The following is a 19955-nucleotide window of genomic DNA, read 5'->3' on the forward strand; positions in this document are numbered from 1 at the left end:
TTTCAAATTAATGTGTAACTTTTAATAATGCTACAAACTCTGGATCCCGATCATGCATACAAAAAGGTATAATTTTAAGAACTCTAACAAGCACAAATAAAACGAAAAGATGGGAATTTAAAAAAATCAGAATATCAATAATACAAATGCACCAGAAATTTGCCTCTTTTATGGTTTAAAATAGTACAATGTTCTGGATCTCGGCTTTGCTTCCTCAAGTATTTTTTTCCCCTTTTGGATGCTACAATATTTTAAAGCAATCGTAAAGGCTAAACAGTTACTATTGTTCATTAAAATTGGGCTTTGAGACTCTTTATCAGGGATTTTGTTGATTTTACTCCCAATTTCTTAAAGGTCAAGTCCACCCCACAAAAATGTTGATTTGAATAAATAGAGAAAAATCAAACTAGCAAAATACACCAAAATGTCATGACTTTCTTATTTTACATCCGATTTTGATGACATTTTCAGTGTTATGCTTGTTTGATTTTTCACTTTTTATTCAAATCAACTTTCTGTTGGGGTGGACTTGTCCTTTAATAACTAATTACCCAATCTTCTACGTGTACATGTACATGGGGTTTTTATTAAAGCTTCATTGACTAAATGCGCGAGAAATTGCGTTGAAATGTGTTGTCCCATTTAAACGAATCCTTAATTCTGTCATAAATTGTGTAATATCATAAATAGTGTGAATGGGAGAACGGGGCAAATGAGGGTATGCAGCAAGAGTAGGGGGAAGACTTGATGGAGAAAAGGGGGGGTTATAGATTTCACTTTCGGAAAGTTCTTACCATATATTCACACCCATCTACGACTTATCCAGATTAGAATCTAATGATTTTTGAAATCCTTGCAAAAAAAAGAATGGGAAGAAAGGAAGCCCGGTTTCATTTTGTGCTGGAATGACCGATTTACAGCGAATTGTAGTGTCTCCGTTCACCGCCCCTTAAAATCCTGAACAGATGACAAGTTTGAATCAATGTACGAAACTGAATCAAATCCTGCCTTTGAAATGGGGATACACAATCGATGTTTGCTTGTTGATTTATCTCTTCAGAATAAACCCGGGAATAAACCACTCCTTTTATGAACTGAGAAAAACCCTCAGACCAAGGAAGGCTGAAGCCGGTGCTAAAGGTGGTCTATTCTCCTAGATTTATTCATTCTTTCGGTTAATCTGAATTCTACAAAGGGCCTGCCTCGAAGAAAAAAAAATCAACATTTTTATTTCGTTTTCGTGAATTCTAAGTTGATAGTACCATCAAGACGATGCATGTACTTTGCATCGAAACTTTGATGTTGGGGTCCGACCTGTGAAACCAAACCTGTGAAGGTTTAATTTTGTGCAAGCTAGATCATAGGTGAGTAATATTCGTTTTCAGATGGTGAATAAAGTTGATCAATATAACAACTTCAAACAAAATAAAACTTTATATGTGTGCAGCTGCTTCAAGTTAAATTCGAAATGACATGTGAATGAGAAGACAATCATACCAAACTAAACGATTATCATTCAGTTTGAGGCCTATAGCCATGAAACTCGTTTCATTTCATTTGCAAACCTACCACACCTTGACACATATAGTTATCAATGATTTGGGATAGAATATTATATTATTCATCGAGGGTTTTGCTTTAAAAGATGTATACCTCTCCACTCTTTATTAAACTGACCCCTCTTATCGAATATTTCTTTATTTATTTTTTCAAGCAAGGAATAAAGGAGGGTTTTTCACCACCCTCCCTCGAAAAAAAAAGAAATAGGGGCTCATCTTCTACAAACTCAGATAAAATATTTAGACTCCAGAAAATCTCATGTTCTCTTTCCACCCCCCCCCCCCCTCAAGAAAACTCACAGGTCATGCTGTTAATATTTACAGGAGTGATTACAGGGTGCTCAATACGTAGTATCACATGCAAACATCAAGCACTCAAGTACTTTATGTCATCCGACACATATCGTTCTATTGATGGCCTATTTCATGATTAGGAGATAATTGTGCACTGTATTCGTAAAGCCCCTTTCACAATTGACGTACGACCTGTTTACGACCACCTGCAACAATTTTTTCTTGTTGTTGCACGATCGATCCCTTGGTGTCTTGCGAGCACTCGCAGTCGTTGTAGACGATCGCACAAACTCGAGGTGGTCGGAGGTGATCGTGACTGGTCGCATCTGAACTTTGAACATGTTCAAAATCCAAACGCGATCAAATACGATTGATTCACTCGCAACAGGTCGTACCATCGGTCGGGCGACCATCGTGTTAGTGTTGTTCAACGTTGTACGACTTGGTACGAGAGATGGCACAACTAAGTATAGTCGCATTTAGTCGACTGGAGGTCGTACAACACTTGCACATGTGCTGGAGACCTACAGATACCAGTCTTGCGACTGGGTGCGATAATATAAGACTGTTGCAAGATCGATCGAAATTGCGGCTTACAACATTCCACTACCGTTGCATTTGCTTGTATGCGACCGTTCAGCCCCTTTCACAATTGACGTCCGACCAGTTTACGACCGCCTGCAACAGTTTTTTCTTGTTGTTGCACGATCGATCTCTTGGTGTCTTGCGAGCACTCGCAGTCGTTGTAGACGGTCGCACGAACTCGAGGTGGTCGTGACTGGTCATATCTGAACTTTGAACATGTTCAAAATCCGAACGCGATCAAATACGATCGATTCACTCGCATCAGGCCGTCCCGGGGTCGTACCATCGCTCGGGCGATCATCGTGCGAGTGTTGTTCAACGTTGTACGACTTGGTGCGAGAGGTGGCACAACTAAGTAGTCGCATTTACTTGACTGGAGGTCGTACAACACTTGCACATGTGCAAGCGACCTACATGTACAGAGACCTGTCTTGCGACTGGTTGCGATAATAATATGGGCCATAAGACTGTTGCAAGACCGATCGCAACGGCTTACAACATTGCACTACCGTTTCATTCGCATGTATGCGACCGTTCCACTCGCAATCCCTCGTGCAACACTCGCATGTGATCGCACGAGCACAATAAGAGCATATGCGACTTACTCGTGCAACGGGGTTTACTGGTTGTTTTTGTTGTACGACAGCTGTTGCAACTGTGAAAGCCTCTGTGCGATCGTATGAGATGACTAGCGATTGATGCCTGTTGCAGCCTGTCGCACGACCAAAAGGTCGCAAATGGTCGTACGTCAATTGTGAAAGGGGCTTAAGTTAGAAAAAGTTTTGTTCATTTCTTACTATGTCTTTGCCTCAATATTGACGAATAGTAACAAAAAATGAAAATCTGAACTGATTGAAAATTATGAAGATCTGAACTGCACCAAGACTGGGATTTAGACAGACATAATGCAATACAGAAATAATGCCTTTTCAATTTGATATTGTTAAAAAAATGATCGGAGAAGAAAGAAGATTATGAATAATAGGAGTGAAAATATGAAAGAGAGTCTAGATTCGCCCGCGCACTGTAGACGATCAGTATGAAGCCAATCAGAGTTTTTATTTAGCCACACCCACAACTGTCTCACGACTGTTTGAGCATGATCATGTAGGCAAATATAATGTGCACCTTTGCTGTAAATATTGTATAAGCCACTTTCATTTTGTTAATAAGTGGGTGGATAATAGATGCTTCAAAGCTTACTCACTTATGATCTGTTGAGACCCAAATCCATTTTTTTTTAATTGAAGGCCAATTAAGCAGAAGAATAATGGGCCTTTTGCAAAAATGTGTATTCTTTAAATATACGCTCCATATCTGGATGTCGACTTAAGATGGCTGAAAAAATGTTGCTCTGGCATTTTAAGTTAATTTAACCCAAATTTACCACACATTTACCACACATAAATTATAATTATGTCTATCTGAGTGAACGGGGAGGGTGCCATGCCGAATAATGGCATTTAGTGCGGAGTTTGAACAATTTTGTTTAACTTGGGTACTGATGTAAATTTGAAAAGAAAAAGGGGTTTTCACTAAAACATAGAGGTCATTTTGGTTACATTTTCAATTTTTACACATCTTCCAGAATACCTGGGGGTGATGCCTATGGATAATAATACACACAACACCCCCAAGGAAATTTTTGGGGTGCTTCACCCCAGCACCCCTGCTTCCCAGGGCCATGGGTTTGCACCTTCTTGTTTGTTGCAGTTGACATCCCTTTGACCATGTTGACCACATCGCAGTAATTTACAATAAAACACTATAACGATTCAGTATAGATATTTCATTCACTTTGAACGACGAGGGCAAAATTGTATTTAAAGAGGAAAAGAGAGAAAGCGGGAATATGGGCTGAGGAGGGGGGGGGGTTGCATCCCCCAAGACGAGGAATCAGCTGTCAATGGATCCGTGGTGTGCTACAATATAAGGGCAGGGATGTGTGATAATGTAATGTGATTTGTGGGCAAAAATATTTTGGGTAACATTTTAACCAGCACGAGCCACGAGGGTAAATACGTGTCCAACCAACTTGGGACAGTATTTTACCCAATGCGAGAAGCATATTGTCCAGTAAGGTTAAAAAATAAGCAGCAATTACTTTAGAATGGGCAAAATTTTCATCACACTGGATCAATTAAAATGCCCAAAAGAAATGCCCAGTGTTGATTGGACACATAATTACCCTCATGGAGCATTTTTACCCAATATTTTTTTAGAGTGAAGTTAACCATGATAAAACCGACTTAAATTCTAATCCATATTATCTACATTTTTTTCTTAAACCACCGTATTTCGTTAGAGTAAACATTGATATTGAGAATTGTTGTATTAAGTATCTTATTTACCCAAATGCCAGCTGCATGCATCTAGAGTGGGTTTATGAAGGATAGCCGTGACAGTTTTGGGCGGTAAGTTCTTTTGTTTTTGTTTTATTATGGAGAGGCTTCATGTCATTGGATGTTTTTACACAGATTCCTTCCTCAAAGTATTAGGTATATGTGCTTGATCGACATACATGTAACGACCAAGGGTTTTGTTATTATTTTTTCTTCAAATGAACCATGGGCCAAGGGGGCTTACTTTAAAAAAGGTCAATGGTAATGTTCATATACAAAAGCATAGTTGTTGGAAAGTATACAGCAATTAGAGTTATTTCAAATAACTGAAATATGTGTCATTTGGGCAAAGTCCATCCCAAAAAGTAAACACATTTATATTGCATGACGACGGTAGCACAAAGCGTTATCTTCATTAGTAAACATTTCTTATCAATGCAAATACCAATTATCACTGTTCCACTTTACTGTAAACGTTTGGCGGGTAAATTTCAACGGAAATTTAGGGGAGGCCCAATTCAATTTCAAATTCATGGCAGAAATATTGAGTTTAAAGAAAATGTATGTCCATCTACACGTATACGCAAGGTGAAAATGAAAATGTCGTTTGGTAACGGTAATGTAAATGAGAAGAAGTAGATCTTGGGATAATTGATTGTGAATATAACGAAATCAAATAATACAGTGAATAGTTTCGTTAAGTTTCTGATTGTTTATAGTCTGTGCAAAGATCATGTTACGTCAAATCTTTCAAAACTCGTTTTATTATACCGCCTTGGCTTTTTTAATGTTCACTCTGCCGTTTTCTCTTGCTCTAAAGGCGAAGAAAAATACTGCAGTTATCATTTCCAGACAATTCTTGAAAGTTATATAGGGGAGGTGGGGTCGCATCAATTGTACTCAAATTTCCCAGGGACTGCATAATTTCAGCTAGTAGATGTGAGGCATCAGCTTGTGCAAGTTGTATATCAATAACTCTGAATAGTATGATGATTATCTTAAGTGTGTTGTGTAAAAATTAAACACGCCGAAACAAATCTTAAAAGTAAACTAACGCCGAAAGATCATTGCTTTTGAAATCAATGCCTCCATGAAAAGTCCATAAATAGTTCGGATTTACAACGAAGAGTCGATTATCTGTAGGGTGTGCCTGTCTATAGTAGAATGATAGGGGGTGAGAAATATATATTTTTAAGTAGGGCAGGATTAAAATATAAGAGAAGAAACAAAAAATAAGGGAAAATGAGAATACATAATTTGTCCGACTTTTATCTACTTAATTTGTTCTTCATTTGAGTATCTTTTTAAATATTCACAATACCACGGTGTATGTGATATAAAGTCATAACAAATCCTAAAAAGATGCCAAATATTAGTTAAAAGATATATCTTTTTCTATTCAGTACTGAACACACTCTAAAAACAATCTTTATTAACACTTTGAACACTCTATATTTTAACAAGATAATGACCATGCAGTGGTTGGATTTAGCGTGATTTAGGTTGATTCTTTACCATGAGGAAAGTTGAGATCGAGAACTTGAAAATGTGGCCTCTCATTGATCCTTTTGAATTTTATAGTGACATATAATTATTTAGAATCAAGTTTGCTGGCTGCATATTGTCATTTTAATAAACTTGGAAATAGATTTCAGAGAGACATCGTCACCCAAAAGGTGCCAAGAGAACAAAAGAAAATTAAACTTTTTCTTTGGTGCTTATTCGTCATATTAAAAAAAAAAACGATCAACTTCTTTCATGCTATATAATTTTTTTCAGTCTGAGGAGAAGGCCCGCTCGGTGTTATAGGCCCAATTCTTTATTCGGGAAAACTTTGGTATAGGTGATGACCTTATCCTTGTTAGCCCGTATATGGTTACGAACATCTTATACTCAAGTGCTACAAAATGAGGGCGTTGCCATAATCTTTGAAACTACATTTGGCTATTCCCTCTGGCAATATAGGCCTACCTATCCAAATGTCAAGTGTTGTACAATCCCAATTCACATACCTTAATTTGTTCATCAATCATTTTATAAATATAGCCTACATTATTTTGTTTCATGATTCCGCCAGCATGTCCAGAGGAAGAAAAAAATTGACCCTCGTCTGAAAAGGACAATACTTATAAGCTTTATGTGATCCATTATTTAGAAGTTGGAGATAGAGGTTTGCGTGTTTTGGGTATGTTTTGAAATGTAATCATGCATTTCTATAAAGTCTGGAACCATTTTTGTACTCTGAACACTGGATATTTACATTAGAACCCGTCAAACGTATCTAACAATCTCTAAACACTTTATTTAAAAGCATTACTTGAGCGAGCGGGGTGCGCTTCAAGCACATGCTTGGGGATAGCGGGGTGTGTCGATATTGTTCGATTTTCTTCAGAGAGGGACCTTTCAGTCGAATGCTGTACTACGACAAAAGAAGAGTCATAATAATGCTTTTGGCGTGAAGAGCTCGTAAAGTGACAATTGGCACACCTCAACTCATGGATATAGTTGAGTGAGTTTTTACAGTTGTGATATTGTTGATCATACAATCCAAGGTCTCTTCTATACCGTTCTGAGTCTAGACTAAAACGTACTGGCTGAAAAGTTTGACAGATTTTTGGATGCAAACATATGTAGTACTCCAGTCAAGATGTGAAGGACCATGTAATTAAGCTGCAATGTATCATAATATGTGAACGTTACCTGCCAATGAAGTAAAGTGTGTATTTATGTCAGAACAAAATCGACTTTTCTAATCTCTTATCCAACACAGTCGACTTCAACTCGCAATATTGTTCTTGTGTGATACATGTGAGAATTTGCTTGTTAAAGGTAAGTCGATACATTCCTCTGGTTTCTTTTTTTGTGTGTGTGTCAATATTGCCAGTTGAACTAGATAAGGACGAACGTGTATTCTGTGTGTGTAACGATATGATCCGATGATAGTATCACTATAACCCTGTCTATTTACATAGTCATGATAATATCCTTAAACACACCGAACAAATAGTACGTTAAAGCCGGTCTTGATAAAGGTTTAAAACCGGTAAAGCCACATTGGAATGATATATAACATGTATAAGATATAATTTAAAAAAGGGAGTAACGTTCGATTATGTTTCATTCCTCCTTTTGTTCCAGAGCCCCACTGTTCTCACCATCACCAACTGATGCAGAATAGATCAAAGTCCACATCAGCCACTCCAAGGACGTAGTCATGGATCTCGGAGAGGTAGAAGCAATCGTCATCGACAACGGTTCTGGGATATGTAAGGCAGGGTTCGCCGGGGATAATGAACCACGATCAACCTTCCCATCCATTGTAGGAAGACCACGACATAACGTAAATATTCAATTTTCTACTATTTCAAACAAATAATAAATCTCACCGAGGTCGTTAGGCCTTATTTTCTTACTATCATTTTGATCAATTTATACTTTGGACGCGGGGAGCATTTTGGAGAAGGCATAAGGGTCTTCCCACCGGGTCTTCCCATTCCCCTTTCGTCATTGTGACTGAGAAGTGATGCGAAAAAGGAGACCAGGGGCCCATCTTACAAAGAGTTGCGATTGATCCGATCAATCACAACTATAGACGGCTAGCAACGTCAAAATCTAAAACACATAATTGTTCAAAATATTTTCTAGATATGACGTACATTAAATAAATTCATAGTTTTCTTGAGAATTTGGTGTGTTCACCTTTGTTTACAAAGGACATTTTGAAAAACTTATGTAGAAAAAAATTATGACACCGATAGATTTCCATAGAGTTACGATTGATTGGATCAATCGTAACTCTTCACTCTTGTAAGACAGGGCCCTGAATTACAGACTAACAAAATAAATGGAAATAAATTTGCAAAGATAAAACATGTACTGTCGTAATATGAGGAGCTCTCAACGAACTTCAGATTTCCACTGATCATGGGCACACATATCATAATTTAATGGCAATATTCTGCACGTTGCTGCCCTTTCGAATGTTCCCTGTGAGGGCCTGTGATAAAGGCAAATAGTGGCAAAGTCATGTATGAATATGAATGTGTATTTCTGCATGGATATGGGATGTCGCCAGTGTATTCAATATGAGGACAAAATGATATTTAATGATTTTTAATGAGAATAGCATCAGGCTCTTCATATATATATATATTTTTTATGGGACTCGACAGGGGGTTGGAATTTACCCTTCTTTCAGATTTGCCCATTCAAATTATATTACCCTTTCCTCCATACAGAATGTTATGACAGGGACGCAGCTGAAGTCGTCGTACATCGGCAGCGCCGCCCAGAACATGCGCGGCATCCTCACGCTCCGCTACCCGATCGAACACGGTGTCATCATCCACTGGGACGATATGGAGAAGATCTGGTCCCACATGTTTTACAGTGACCTCAGGGCAGTACCTGAGGATCACCCGGTCCTGATGACAGAGGCACCGCTTAACCCCAAAACCAACAGGGAGATCATGTTGCAGGTGAGCTAGGTCAGAGGTCATTCCGAACGCGAATAGTAATTTGATGAAGACGAGTTCTTAGTAACCATTTCTATTGGGATTCCGAGATTTGCCAGAAGCAATGAGATTCGTTCCTCTCCTTGCCATAAGTGCAGCTTAACAGTTTAGACTTAAAAAAGGGTTAGAAGGCCCTTCCTTGGTTAGGAAAATAGTCCGACATCAATGGTTCTTACAATTTGAATAGAATTTTCTCCCTTTTCGTCACCCCAATTATTTAGTCCCTACATGTACGACCTATATCATATCCGAGAGGTGAAGTTAAATGTTTTCACCTTCTGTGACGGTATCCAAGCTTTCCTAATTCTTTGTGCATCAGGGGTGACGATGACTGACTGAACGTGCTGTTGTGTACTAAGTAGTCTTATCAAGTATCAAATTTTTTAATTTCACCGTCTTCCCACTTCCTTCCTTCGCTCCTCTCTAGGATTTACCCCTATACAGAAAATCGGTTTGGACCATGTTTTGGCAAAATTTCGAAAAGTTTATCGAATCCAATTGAAAAAAAAATCACTAGATCCGTTTTAGTTATTTTGTGTGTTTCGTCACCTTCTTGCGTTTTTCACAAATCCAATGTTCCCACCCCTTTTAGTGCTTGTACTTGTGTCCCATACCATCTTGCCTCTGTCTCAGGGATGACAGAGAACAATTATTCGTGGAGCATAAAGGATTATTTTTCCCTGATATACAATTTCATGCTCCCCACTTTCGCCTCCCTATTGATCTCATGAAGCAACGTCATCCCACCGGTGTTGTGTTTTTTTTACGAAAACGTAGAATAGATATATATTAAGTGTTTCGAATTCAATCCTTTAAATCTCTCTGTAATTATATTCTTTATTTCGTCACCATTTCGTCACCCTTCAGACGTTGTTCGAGAAGTTCAATGTTCCGGCTTTCTACGTCAGCATCCAAGCTGTCCTGTCCCTCTACGCGTCAGGAAGGACCACTGGTGTTGTCTTTGACTCGGGGGATGGTGTCACCCACACCGTACCTGTATACGAAGGTTACTGTATGCCGCATGCTGTAGGGAGGTTCGAACTGGCCGGAAGGGATCTGTCCAAGTACCTCGCCACGATACTCACAGAGAGGGGCTACTTTTTAAACACTTCAGGTAAAGAGGCTGAAACCGACAACATGAGTGGAAATTTCGCTATATAAGTACCTTAAAGAAAATTAACAACTAACGTTTACTTTTTATGTGGTATAAATATTAGTCTTACTCATAGAAATGCAAGTTACACCCATATAAATTATTGTCATCATTTGTATACCTACTTAGCTAATTCCAAATTGTAGCCGATTTTCCTGATATGTGCCGTTTTATAAGTACTTGTTTTGATTGAAAGTACACTGTTTTGTTTCAATGACTGTGGATCACATTTGAAAATCCGCAGGGTTTCACCGATTCATGACAGTCTATCAGTAAGTGTAGATGAAAAATTCATTTCTCCCTCTCTGCCTCTCTCTCCCTTCTCTCCCTCTTAGCCGAACTGGAGATCGTCCGTGAGGTGAAGGAGCACCTGTGCTACGTCGCCGGCGACTTCGACAGCGAGATGGAGCGAGCACAGCGTGACGCATCCCAGGAGGCGCACTATGAACTCCCTGACGGTGAGATCGTCACCATCGGCAACGAGAGATTCCGATGTCCGGAGGCTTTATTCCGACCTACCCTTGTCGGCATGGAGAACGTTGGCGTCCAGCACTACCTCTACGGTAGCGTCGCCGCTTGTGATATCGATATCAGAAGATTATTATACGGAAATATCGTCCTCTCTGGCGGCAACACCATGTTTGAAGGCATGGGAACGCGACTGGGGAAGGAGATGCAGCGACTAGCACCTACTGATGTCCCTGTTAATATCATTGAGACTGAGGATCGAAAGAACTCTGTCTGGATGGGTGGTTCGGTCTTGTCCTCTTTAAGTACTTTTTGCAATATGTGGATTACGAAAGAAGAATACAATGAAAGTGGTGCCGGGATTGTCCATCGAAAATGCTTCTGATGTGAACAAAATACGGACGCGTTCTTTAAGTCGCAAAAACACATATTTGATCTGCGCTTTGTTATATTTCTATGAAGCAATATTGGATTTGTATGATGAATAGGTGATAGCCTTATCGATCGCAGTGTTTCTCATGTGAACTAGGTGAGGACGCATTATACTGAAGAATATGGAACAGTCTGGGGAATAGTCGAAATGCGATTTGAGTCCCTTTTGAGACTATAGAAGACAAAGTGGAATGTAAGTGTAGGGAATAGTGTATTAAAATGGATCTGAGGTAACTCATGGGAAACTAACTGGATATTCGATCTATGGTTCGACCTAAATCCTGATTGAAGGAACATGGATAAATAAGGACGTGAGTGGACCGATGATAGCCGTCGGAAACCTTTTTAGATCAACTCAAGTTTTTCATATCAATTTATTTGACTGCAGTATGTGTCGCAACACGAAGCAGACGGATGCTTTTCTCTCGGCACTATATTCATGATATTGAAGCAATCTGTATCACGATCGAATAATAAAGAGACATCAGAATCAAGCTTCTACGGGAGGCGAGCGCGTACGATGCTTCCAATAAATATACGGTACAAGTGAATCGAGAGAACTTGGTGTTTTGGCCAAAAATTAACAACTTCATTATTATTAAGTGTAATATTATAGGCCTATGTGTTATCATGGTAATTTTCGGCGGTCTTCTTGGTTTAGCCTCACTGGTATGGATAGTAAGCTTAACTCTCTTTCTACGAATGTAGCTGTTAGTGCTATGATTCTAAGAAAAAAATGCATTCTTGTATGTTGCAAACACCTTCATGTTCGCTTCATGATTTTTCTGTAAATTGAATTGATTTCGTGTTTGATTTTGAATAAAATCTTTCTATGAAAGAAGAAGAAAAAAAAAATGTTGCAAACACCTTATACGAAGAGGCTGTCACTTCGGAAGAAAAGATTTCAATTTCTTGTAAAGCTTCATTGATGTATTGTTGCAAGCATCCATTTATATAACATCTATTTATTTAACTTTCCGTAACAGTTATACAGGCATGTGGTTTTGTATTTTAGTCCTACATTTTCAGAAAATCAATTGTCACATTTTTGATCATTTTGAAATCTGTCGAAAGCTTTAATTGTTTTCACTGGATAACTCAAAAGTGTCTTAGATATCATAAATCAATCCTAATGACTCAAGCGTGCACTCTGGAAAAATATATTACCGATCGTTGGTTTAACAGGTTTCATATAAACGAAGTTAGATATTGACAGCCAACAGTTGATTATGATTATCATAACCAACCTTAGATTTTGACCAACCATTTAAGAGTTACATCCATGAATAATTATATAATACCGAATAAGCATGTGAGCTTGCTTCATACATTAACATACGGCGCGGCGGGTGAGCGACTAATCGGCGACTAATCGGCGATTGAACGACGACTATTGAGGAAGGGGAGGAGGTAATGCACTACATGTGACTTATTAAGTTATTGAGTCGCAGACCAGTCAAAGACAAGACGTCGCATAAGATTCCCTTTGGCATTGAACTTTAACAAGTGGATATGACCAAGCCGGGTCTCGTGTGGATATAAACTTCCAGCAAGTCAGATAACAGAATTAATATATGAAGTCATAAACATAACATGGCATTCAGGGCTCCGTAACAAAAGGTTTGCGATGAATTCCAATTATGAAAGAACCGCACTGATTGGTTCCCTATCAATATTTTAAACAGAGTGCGCATACAACGATGATCTTGATTGGCCGTTGGTGTTTAGCGATTGACTGCAAACCTTTGTGCTACGGAGACCAGGATCGCAAGGTGGACTTTAATTTTAGGGTACTTTGGGGGTAAAATAATGTGAAGACATAGATTTATCTAGTTATATGATGTATACAAATATATATATCAAGTGATGATAAGGAAACCTCTATTGACAAAAAAAGAAAAGTAACATATCTTTTGGAAAACTTTCGCAAAAGACGGTCAAAAACAGGATTTTTTTTACATAATGTTCGTGAAATTATAATATTGCATGTAATTATGATAAAATGAAAGTTGATTGAAAAATTTAATATATATGCGTAACAGTGCCAATAAGGATTTTTATTGTTTTAATAAATATAAATGAATAAAGGAAACTTCATACCTTTGATTTATTCGTTGGTTTGAATCCAATAAAGTGAATTTTCTATGGAACAATTATTTTTTGTCCTTCAAATATGTCGAAAATCTTTGTGATTGGTGGTGTCAAATTAACAAGCTTTGTATACAGTCATTTCAAGTGGATGTATGTCGGAATGAAATTTATATTTTGTTTTTAATGGGGGAGGGGTAAAAACGACCTAAAGGTGACACTATTTTCTATCAGTTGAATAATTAAGACCTCTACCCGTTATGCATTCCCCTTCCCTACTTATTCAAGAATCTTACGGGTGGTTGCCACATCCCAACCGCCGTGAACCGCCCTGATATGGTATATTTAAACTGCCAAAACGTGGTTTTGCTCACATCCATTTTTCGTCATCCAGAAGAACATCATTTATATATTATCTTGCTTATCATAAAAAAAAAGTACGATGCACAATGCTTCATTCTCTTTGAATTTTTAGAACTTAACAAAGTTTCACTTTCACCCTTTTTTATTTGATTTTTATTTTCAAAATAGAGAATATATATATGCTAGATCTATCGCGCTACGCGCTACTTGCTGGCACCTGTTCATTTCATAAAGTTTTGGTTGCGTGCGCACTCTTATTGTTGACGTAGACGCAAAGTATAAGTAGTGCGCATGCGCGCTGCTCTGGTTACCATTAACACTAGATATATATGCTATGGATTAGCAATCTATGCTTCATTATCTTTTGCGCATCTGCAATTTCGGGAGCTTTCGAGCGATTCTCGCAATTTCTCTTTCGGAATTCTTTTGGCAATATTATCAGTATGGGCTCTGCTAAATCCAGAACCCGAACCGCAGTTGACGAAGATGATTTCGATCATTCTTCTGAGACAAGAAAGACCTGCTGCTTTGCAGGAATCAGGAAATCCTTCAGCAAGGGCAAGAGGGTAAAGATATCCATAATTTCTTTAGTTGTTCTGGCTTTATGATCTGTGAAAAAAATACAAATCCTAATTAACAAAGGGAGTTAACAATTAATTTCTAACGACTTAAGAGGTAGTACACGGGGAGGAAAAATACCAAATTCACGAATGGTCTGATTGTAAAAAGGAATTTAAATCTATTCATATTTCAAAATGGACGAAAGTAATGCCGAAGGCGGTTTCTTTAGTCATAACGTTAGATTAATATTAACCCACCAGAAATCCCCGATACTTTAATTCTTGATTGGCAAATGAAATCAGGAATTCTAACATCATTGCATAATTAGTATGATATTCTTTGCAGGGATTGAGGGAAGTATTTTTGCATACCAGATGATAATGATCGATAATCATCATAGCGGTTGTGTTGATGAGGACGATATTAATGCTATCGCTATTTGCGGTGATAATGGTACACTCTAAAAAAATATTGGATAAAAGTTTCATGGTAATTGTGTGTCCAACCAACATTGGGCATTTCTTTTGGGCATTTTTATTTATCCAGTGTGATGAAATTTCTGCCCATTATGAAGTAAATGTTGCTTATTTTTTTAACCTTACTGGACAATAATATGCTTCCCGCTGCCCAAAATACTACCCCAAATAGTTTGGACACATAATTACCCTCGTGGTGGTAATAAATTTTACCCAATATTTTTTACAGTGTAGAGGTGATGGTAATAATAGATGTGGTATTGATAGTTTTCACTACGATGATTATGATGATACTAATGGTGATGATGATGTTGATGGTGATGGTGATGTTCATGATGATAACGATGATGATTGTGGTGGTGTTGTGATTTATGATCATGGTGATGGTGTTGGTGGTGGTGATGGTGATGATGATGATGATGATGATGAAGAGAAAGAAGAATTTATGACAGAGGTGATGATGAATTGGTTCCATGACATTTGCTCCGGCGACAATTGCTCGGATGGAATATCTACACATTCAGCGAAACATAAAACCCAACCTCCAAAACTAAATGAACCCTAATCGTAATCTTTACAATATTCTGAACCAAAAAACTCAATCCTAACTCTAATCCTATGCCTTCTGAGATGTTAAGACCGGAGCAATTATCGCAGGAGAAAATGTCGTGACACCGATGAGGTTATGTTGGTGGTGAATGGAATGATTATTGTAATGACCTTCGACGAAAATATGTGATGATGATGAAGATGACGATGATGATGATTATGAGGGGGATAATGGAAATGAAGATGGTGATTTAATGTGATATGTAAACTTGTGATTCGGAGCAGGTAGGACGTTCTTGGTCTTAAAACAATGCAAGTGTCACATGTTTCTGGATGTGAGATTAGAATTATGATACCTCTTAATCCGGCCGATGTGGGAGCAATACACATTAGGTAGTTTCTGTAAGATTGTAACAAAGCATGGAAGGTAGATTGGGGTGAATTAGTATAATGTAGGCCCGAATTTAGATTTCACCCGTCGATTTACTTTGACGCAGCAAAAACCGATGACACAGCCTCAAATGGCATATGGCATCAGCAGTGGTGACGGCATCGATGACGCCACTCTGATCAGCAACTACTCCTGCCATCAGTCATTGGTCACTTTGGTCAGATCAGCCGCCAGTCTTGAGCCAAGATCACTTCATGATTCTTGGTCTGCACCTGCTGTACTTGGTCAGGATTGTCACCAGTTCTTGATGCCACCAGCAGTGAGCAGCGAGGTTGAAGACCAGCTACCATCTACGTCCTAAAATCCTAGTGACGTAAGGGTGTCAGCCAAAAGCTTCCTGGCCTACCGTGAGTTGCGTGCACATAGTTGCCTCAAAATAAGTTCACGTTTTGCAAAGTTGTTGAACAAAAATGTTGCTTCGAGGATATAATACCTTTTTCTTTTAATCTATCCTTATTCTTTATATCGATCCTTAAAAATGTACTCTTGCTTTTTGTATTCTTTTGGGACAGTGACTGGAAGAGGCAGAATTGTATATTTTGTTAAGAAAAGAAAAAAAAATTCTTCAAAAATTTTCTTGGATAATACGTAGAATATAGTTATGCTTAATTAAACTAGCCTAAGATAAAGGTATCATGATAGGCTCTCGTGTTAAGAAATATTTGAAGGAAAAAAAATGAAATTATCTATTGGAAAATGAATGCACAAAAGAATAGAAAAGAATGATATAAAGTGGAAAATACAACCACTAATGATGTATTCAAGTCAGGGGGGGGGGGGGGCTACAGAGGGACATCGCCCCATAGGATTTTTTTTTAAAGTAGTGAAAAAGATTTTGTTCAAATGAAGGGGGGGGGGGGGTGAGAAGGAAAGAGAGGAAAGTAAAAAAAGAAGAGAGGAGAGTGTCAAAGAGGCCTGGGTTATAAATCTAGACTCGATGGCCCGTATTCTGAACTCCGGGGTTTAGATTAGACCCTGACACCTGGTCTAAAGTTGTAGTTTAAATATGGAAAGCCAATTGGGGGATCTCTTATTATTTATTAACTCATATAAGACTCAAATCACGTATAACTGTTTCAGAATGATAACTGAAATATTTTCTTCATTATGAAAGCAAAGGGAAACAAAATAGTAAATGTAAGAAGCAGAATTAATTGGCTTTTGGAGTTAGACCATGGTCTAAGTTAAACTTGACTTCAGAATACGGGCCAATATTTATTTAGTTGTAGGAAATGACGCAGAAGTTTGTATAATTTAAATATGCATTTATCATTTTAATCATTCTTAATTATTTTATCACGATAGATCGATAAATCAACGATAAGGAGAGCGATGTCGAATCAGTTGTATCTGACATCGAGCAAGGGAACGACGATGATGGTGATGCCGACATCGAATCCAACGATGATGTCAACACGGACTCGCTCATTAGTCTTGTGTATTACGATAGTGAATGTAAGTGTATTCGAATGATTTAGAGAAAATAGGATCGACAAAATCTGTTTTGGTTTTCACGGGTCATCAATTAAAATAATGGAGAATTCAACTTTAGCATTGTATGCTCCATAATTTTCCAGGATACGTGGTCGGAATCGTCGACAATTGTTCGTTTTCAAATCGGCAGGTTTTATTATTTTTTTTTATGTTTGTATTGAGGGCATATGGTAACCGATAACGCTTTCTAACCCCAAGTATTCGAAACAAATTTTTAATAATTCTTTTAAAAGTATGTTTGTAATCAGACAAATCATAACAGTTACAAGTAATTGTTGAAAATCGTACATACAACCAACAAAAAATATATAAAAAATAACGGATATAAAAAATGAGTGGCAAAGGAAAAAAAGCGCATCAGTTGGATTAAAATTGACAATTAAACGTAAATGTAAATGTATAGTTTGATTTCTAGTTAAAGAATATAAACACGTAGTATTAAAGTTAATGAAAGCCATTGGGGATTTCTGAAATTTACAACTTTGCATCTTTCGCGATACGTTACGCTTCCCCGTGAAAACGGCTCTTTAAGAAAAACAAAATATGAGAGAATAAGCTCAGAGAAGTAGAACTATATTTTTCTAATTCCTATTCGTCTATTAATTCCCGCATAGATTTAGCTATAAGTATCAATGTTGAAGAACTGTTCGGCATTTGCAGGAACTAAACAAAATAATATAGGAATATATAGATGTAAAAATATAGCTCACATGAATGTGATATATATATTCAGAAAAGGTATTTTAACCCTGAAAATGTTATCATTCAATAAAAAATTATGATAGTTATTCTAACTTTTTTCTCAATTTCTCTTTAACGAGAAACAGGCGACTTGTACATTGTTGACAATGAAGCCGAGATCGACAACGAGGATGACGTCGCAGAGTCGAGTGATGATGAGACCATCTCACTGACAGACCGGACACCATTGATGGCCATGGAGTATCATCATGTTGACGTCATCGATGAAACGATCACGGATGAAGAGGGTGAGTTAAGATAAAAGTTACATTAATTATATTTTAAAGAATATACAGTAGAATAAATTATGATAGGCCTATGCATTCATTCGAACATTGCGTCATGTAGTAATTGAGATTTTTTGGTGTCTCAATAACCCCAAATTTTTTTTTAAACTAAGATCACCATTCAGTATAGTATTTTTGGATATGTCCATGACTCTCTTAAGATACTGTTCAATACTTCCCCCTTCTTTTTCACGTTTTCTATTCTTCGGTCGGGGATTCAGAAAAAATAAGTTAAAATAAATTACCAAGTTGTAATGCACTGTCTCCAATATAAATATTATCACATTGATAACATAATTTTTTTAAAGAGGATTCGTTTAGTTTTATATACATTGATTTAGTTTTATGCATCAAAATCATCCTCTTAAAAGATGAGAACACCTATAGCATCTACTCTCCATCTGGCTCAGAGGGGGATTTTGACGTCACCAGTGACAATGGTATGACGTCACAAATTTTTGAGGTTGATGTCTTCATTGGGAAGATCCTGGCTGTGTTTGTGACCTTCCTAATCTGGGCCTTCATCCGTTCATCGTTCTCTGTCATCTACCAGCGCGGTGTCCAGTTCATCCACGACCTCGTGACGGTCGAAGAGGAAACGGCCGTGGTCGTGCATGGGGAAACAGAAGATCGCACTCCCCAAGGTTTGTTTAAGATGTGCATTTTCAAAAGCAGAAAAATAGCAGGACGTTAAACAAGAATGGATGAGAAGAAATAAGAGGGGGTTCTCGGAGAAGAAGCAGGAGAGAGAAGGAGAAGAAGAAGAAGATGAAGGAGAAGAAGAAGAAGAAAAAGAAAGAAAGAAAGAAAGAAAGAGAGAGAGAGAGAGAGAGAGAGAGAGAGAGAGAGAGAGAGAGAGAGAGAGAAGTAGATGAAATTATACACATATGAAGGGGAAGATCAGAAATATCTTATAACACTAAAACTATTTTTTTAAAGAAAACTAACCATTTTTTTCCAAGTCTATTAAAATGTTTTTCACAATCCCATCATTTAAAAATTAGGCCATCAAAACCGATATCCTGGCTCCATCTTGGCTTACGTCCGCAACGCAGTCCATGGCGTCTACCAGACCGGACTCCGGTTCGTCCAGGATATCATGTTTAGGGAGGATGGGGAGGTGGAGAGGGAGGAGGAAGAGGAGCAGGAGGTGGAGGCGGAGGAAACAGAGAAAGATGACGAGGAGGGCAGTGAAGATGAGGAGGACGATGACGACACTGAAGAAGAGGAAAGCGACAACGGGGATGAACATGGGAGAGAAAATGACGGAATGTTGGAGAGAGAAAGAAGATGGAGAAGGAGAAGGAGGCATATAAGAAGGAGGAGGATAAGGAGGATAGCTGTTGGGTGCTGTGAAGAAGAAGGAGGAGGAGGAGAAGGTTGAGAAGGAGATGTCGAACCGAAGGAATAGTTGATAAAATTATGGTCACCGACGACCGTCGAGGGTAAGTAACTTTTGAGAAACAGCTAAATAGACAATCGTACTCTCAAAGGCCGTCATAAAATGAAAAGAAGAATCATCCAAAAAGCAAAATTATGAACGGAAAGATCTTAAGCAGTATTAGTGATAATATTCTAATCACTAATTTATTTGACTT

At 38.0% G+C, this 19955-nt stretch overlaps 2 protein-coding genes across 4 annotated transcripts; both read left to right on the forward strand.

Annotated features, from left to right (window-relative positions):
- The first annotated feature begins 961 nt into the window (after positions 1 to 961).
- LOC129269505 (uncharacterized) lies at positions 962 to 13503 on the forward strand. 3 transcript variants are annotated; one of them, XM_054907013.2, is made up of 6 exons: positions 1110 to 1364; positions 7551 to 7609; positions 7919 to 8120; positions 9019 to 9258; positions 10162 to 10408; positions 10783 to 13503. In XM_054907013.2, the coding sequence occupies exons 3-6, from the start codon at positions 7995 to 7997 to the stop codon at positions 11298 to 11300; spliced, it is 1131 nt and encodes a 376-aa protein (XP_054762988.2). In that variant the 5' UTR covers positions 1110 to 1364; positions 7551 to 7609; positions 7919 to 7994; the 3' UTR covers positions 11301 to 13503. The 3 variants fall into 3 exon arrangements, with proteins under 3 accessions (XP_063961941.1, XP_054762988.2, XP_054762987.2); XM_064105871.1 differs by lacking the exon at positions 7551 to 7609 and having other exon boundaries at positions 962 to 1364; XM_054907012.2 differs by lacking the exon at positions 1110 to 1364 and having other exon boundaries at positions 7096 to 7609.
- A 738-nt stretch (positions 13504 to 14241) lies between these two features.
- LOC129270516 (bromo and FHA domain-containing protein DDB_G0267958-like) lies at positions 14242 to 19741 on the forward strand. Its single transcript, XM_064106098.1, has 7 exons — positions 14242 to 14364; positions 15065 to 15289; positions 15882 to 16094; positions 17161 to 17290; positions 18157 to 18318; positions 18729 to 19001; positions 19362 to 19741. Exons 1-7 carry the CDS (start codon positions 14242 to 14244, stop codon positions 19739 to 19741), a joined length of 1506 nt encoding a protein of 501 aa, XP_063962168.1.
- Positions 19742 to 19955: the final 214 nt, after the last annotated feature.

Source organism: Lytechinus pictus, chromosome 10 (assembly GCF_037042905.1).
Source record: "Lytechinus pictus isolate F3 Inbred chromosome 10, Lp3.0, whole genome shotgun sequence".
NCBI classification, from domain to species: Eukaryota; Metazoa; Echinodermata; class Echinoidea; order Temnopleuroida; family Toxopneustidae; genus Lytechinus; species Lytechinus pictus.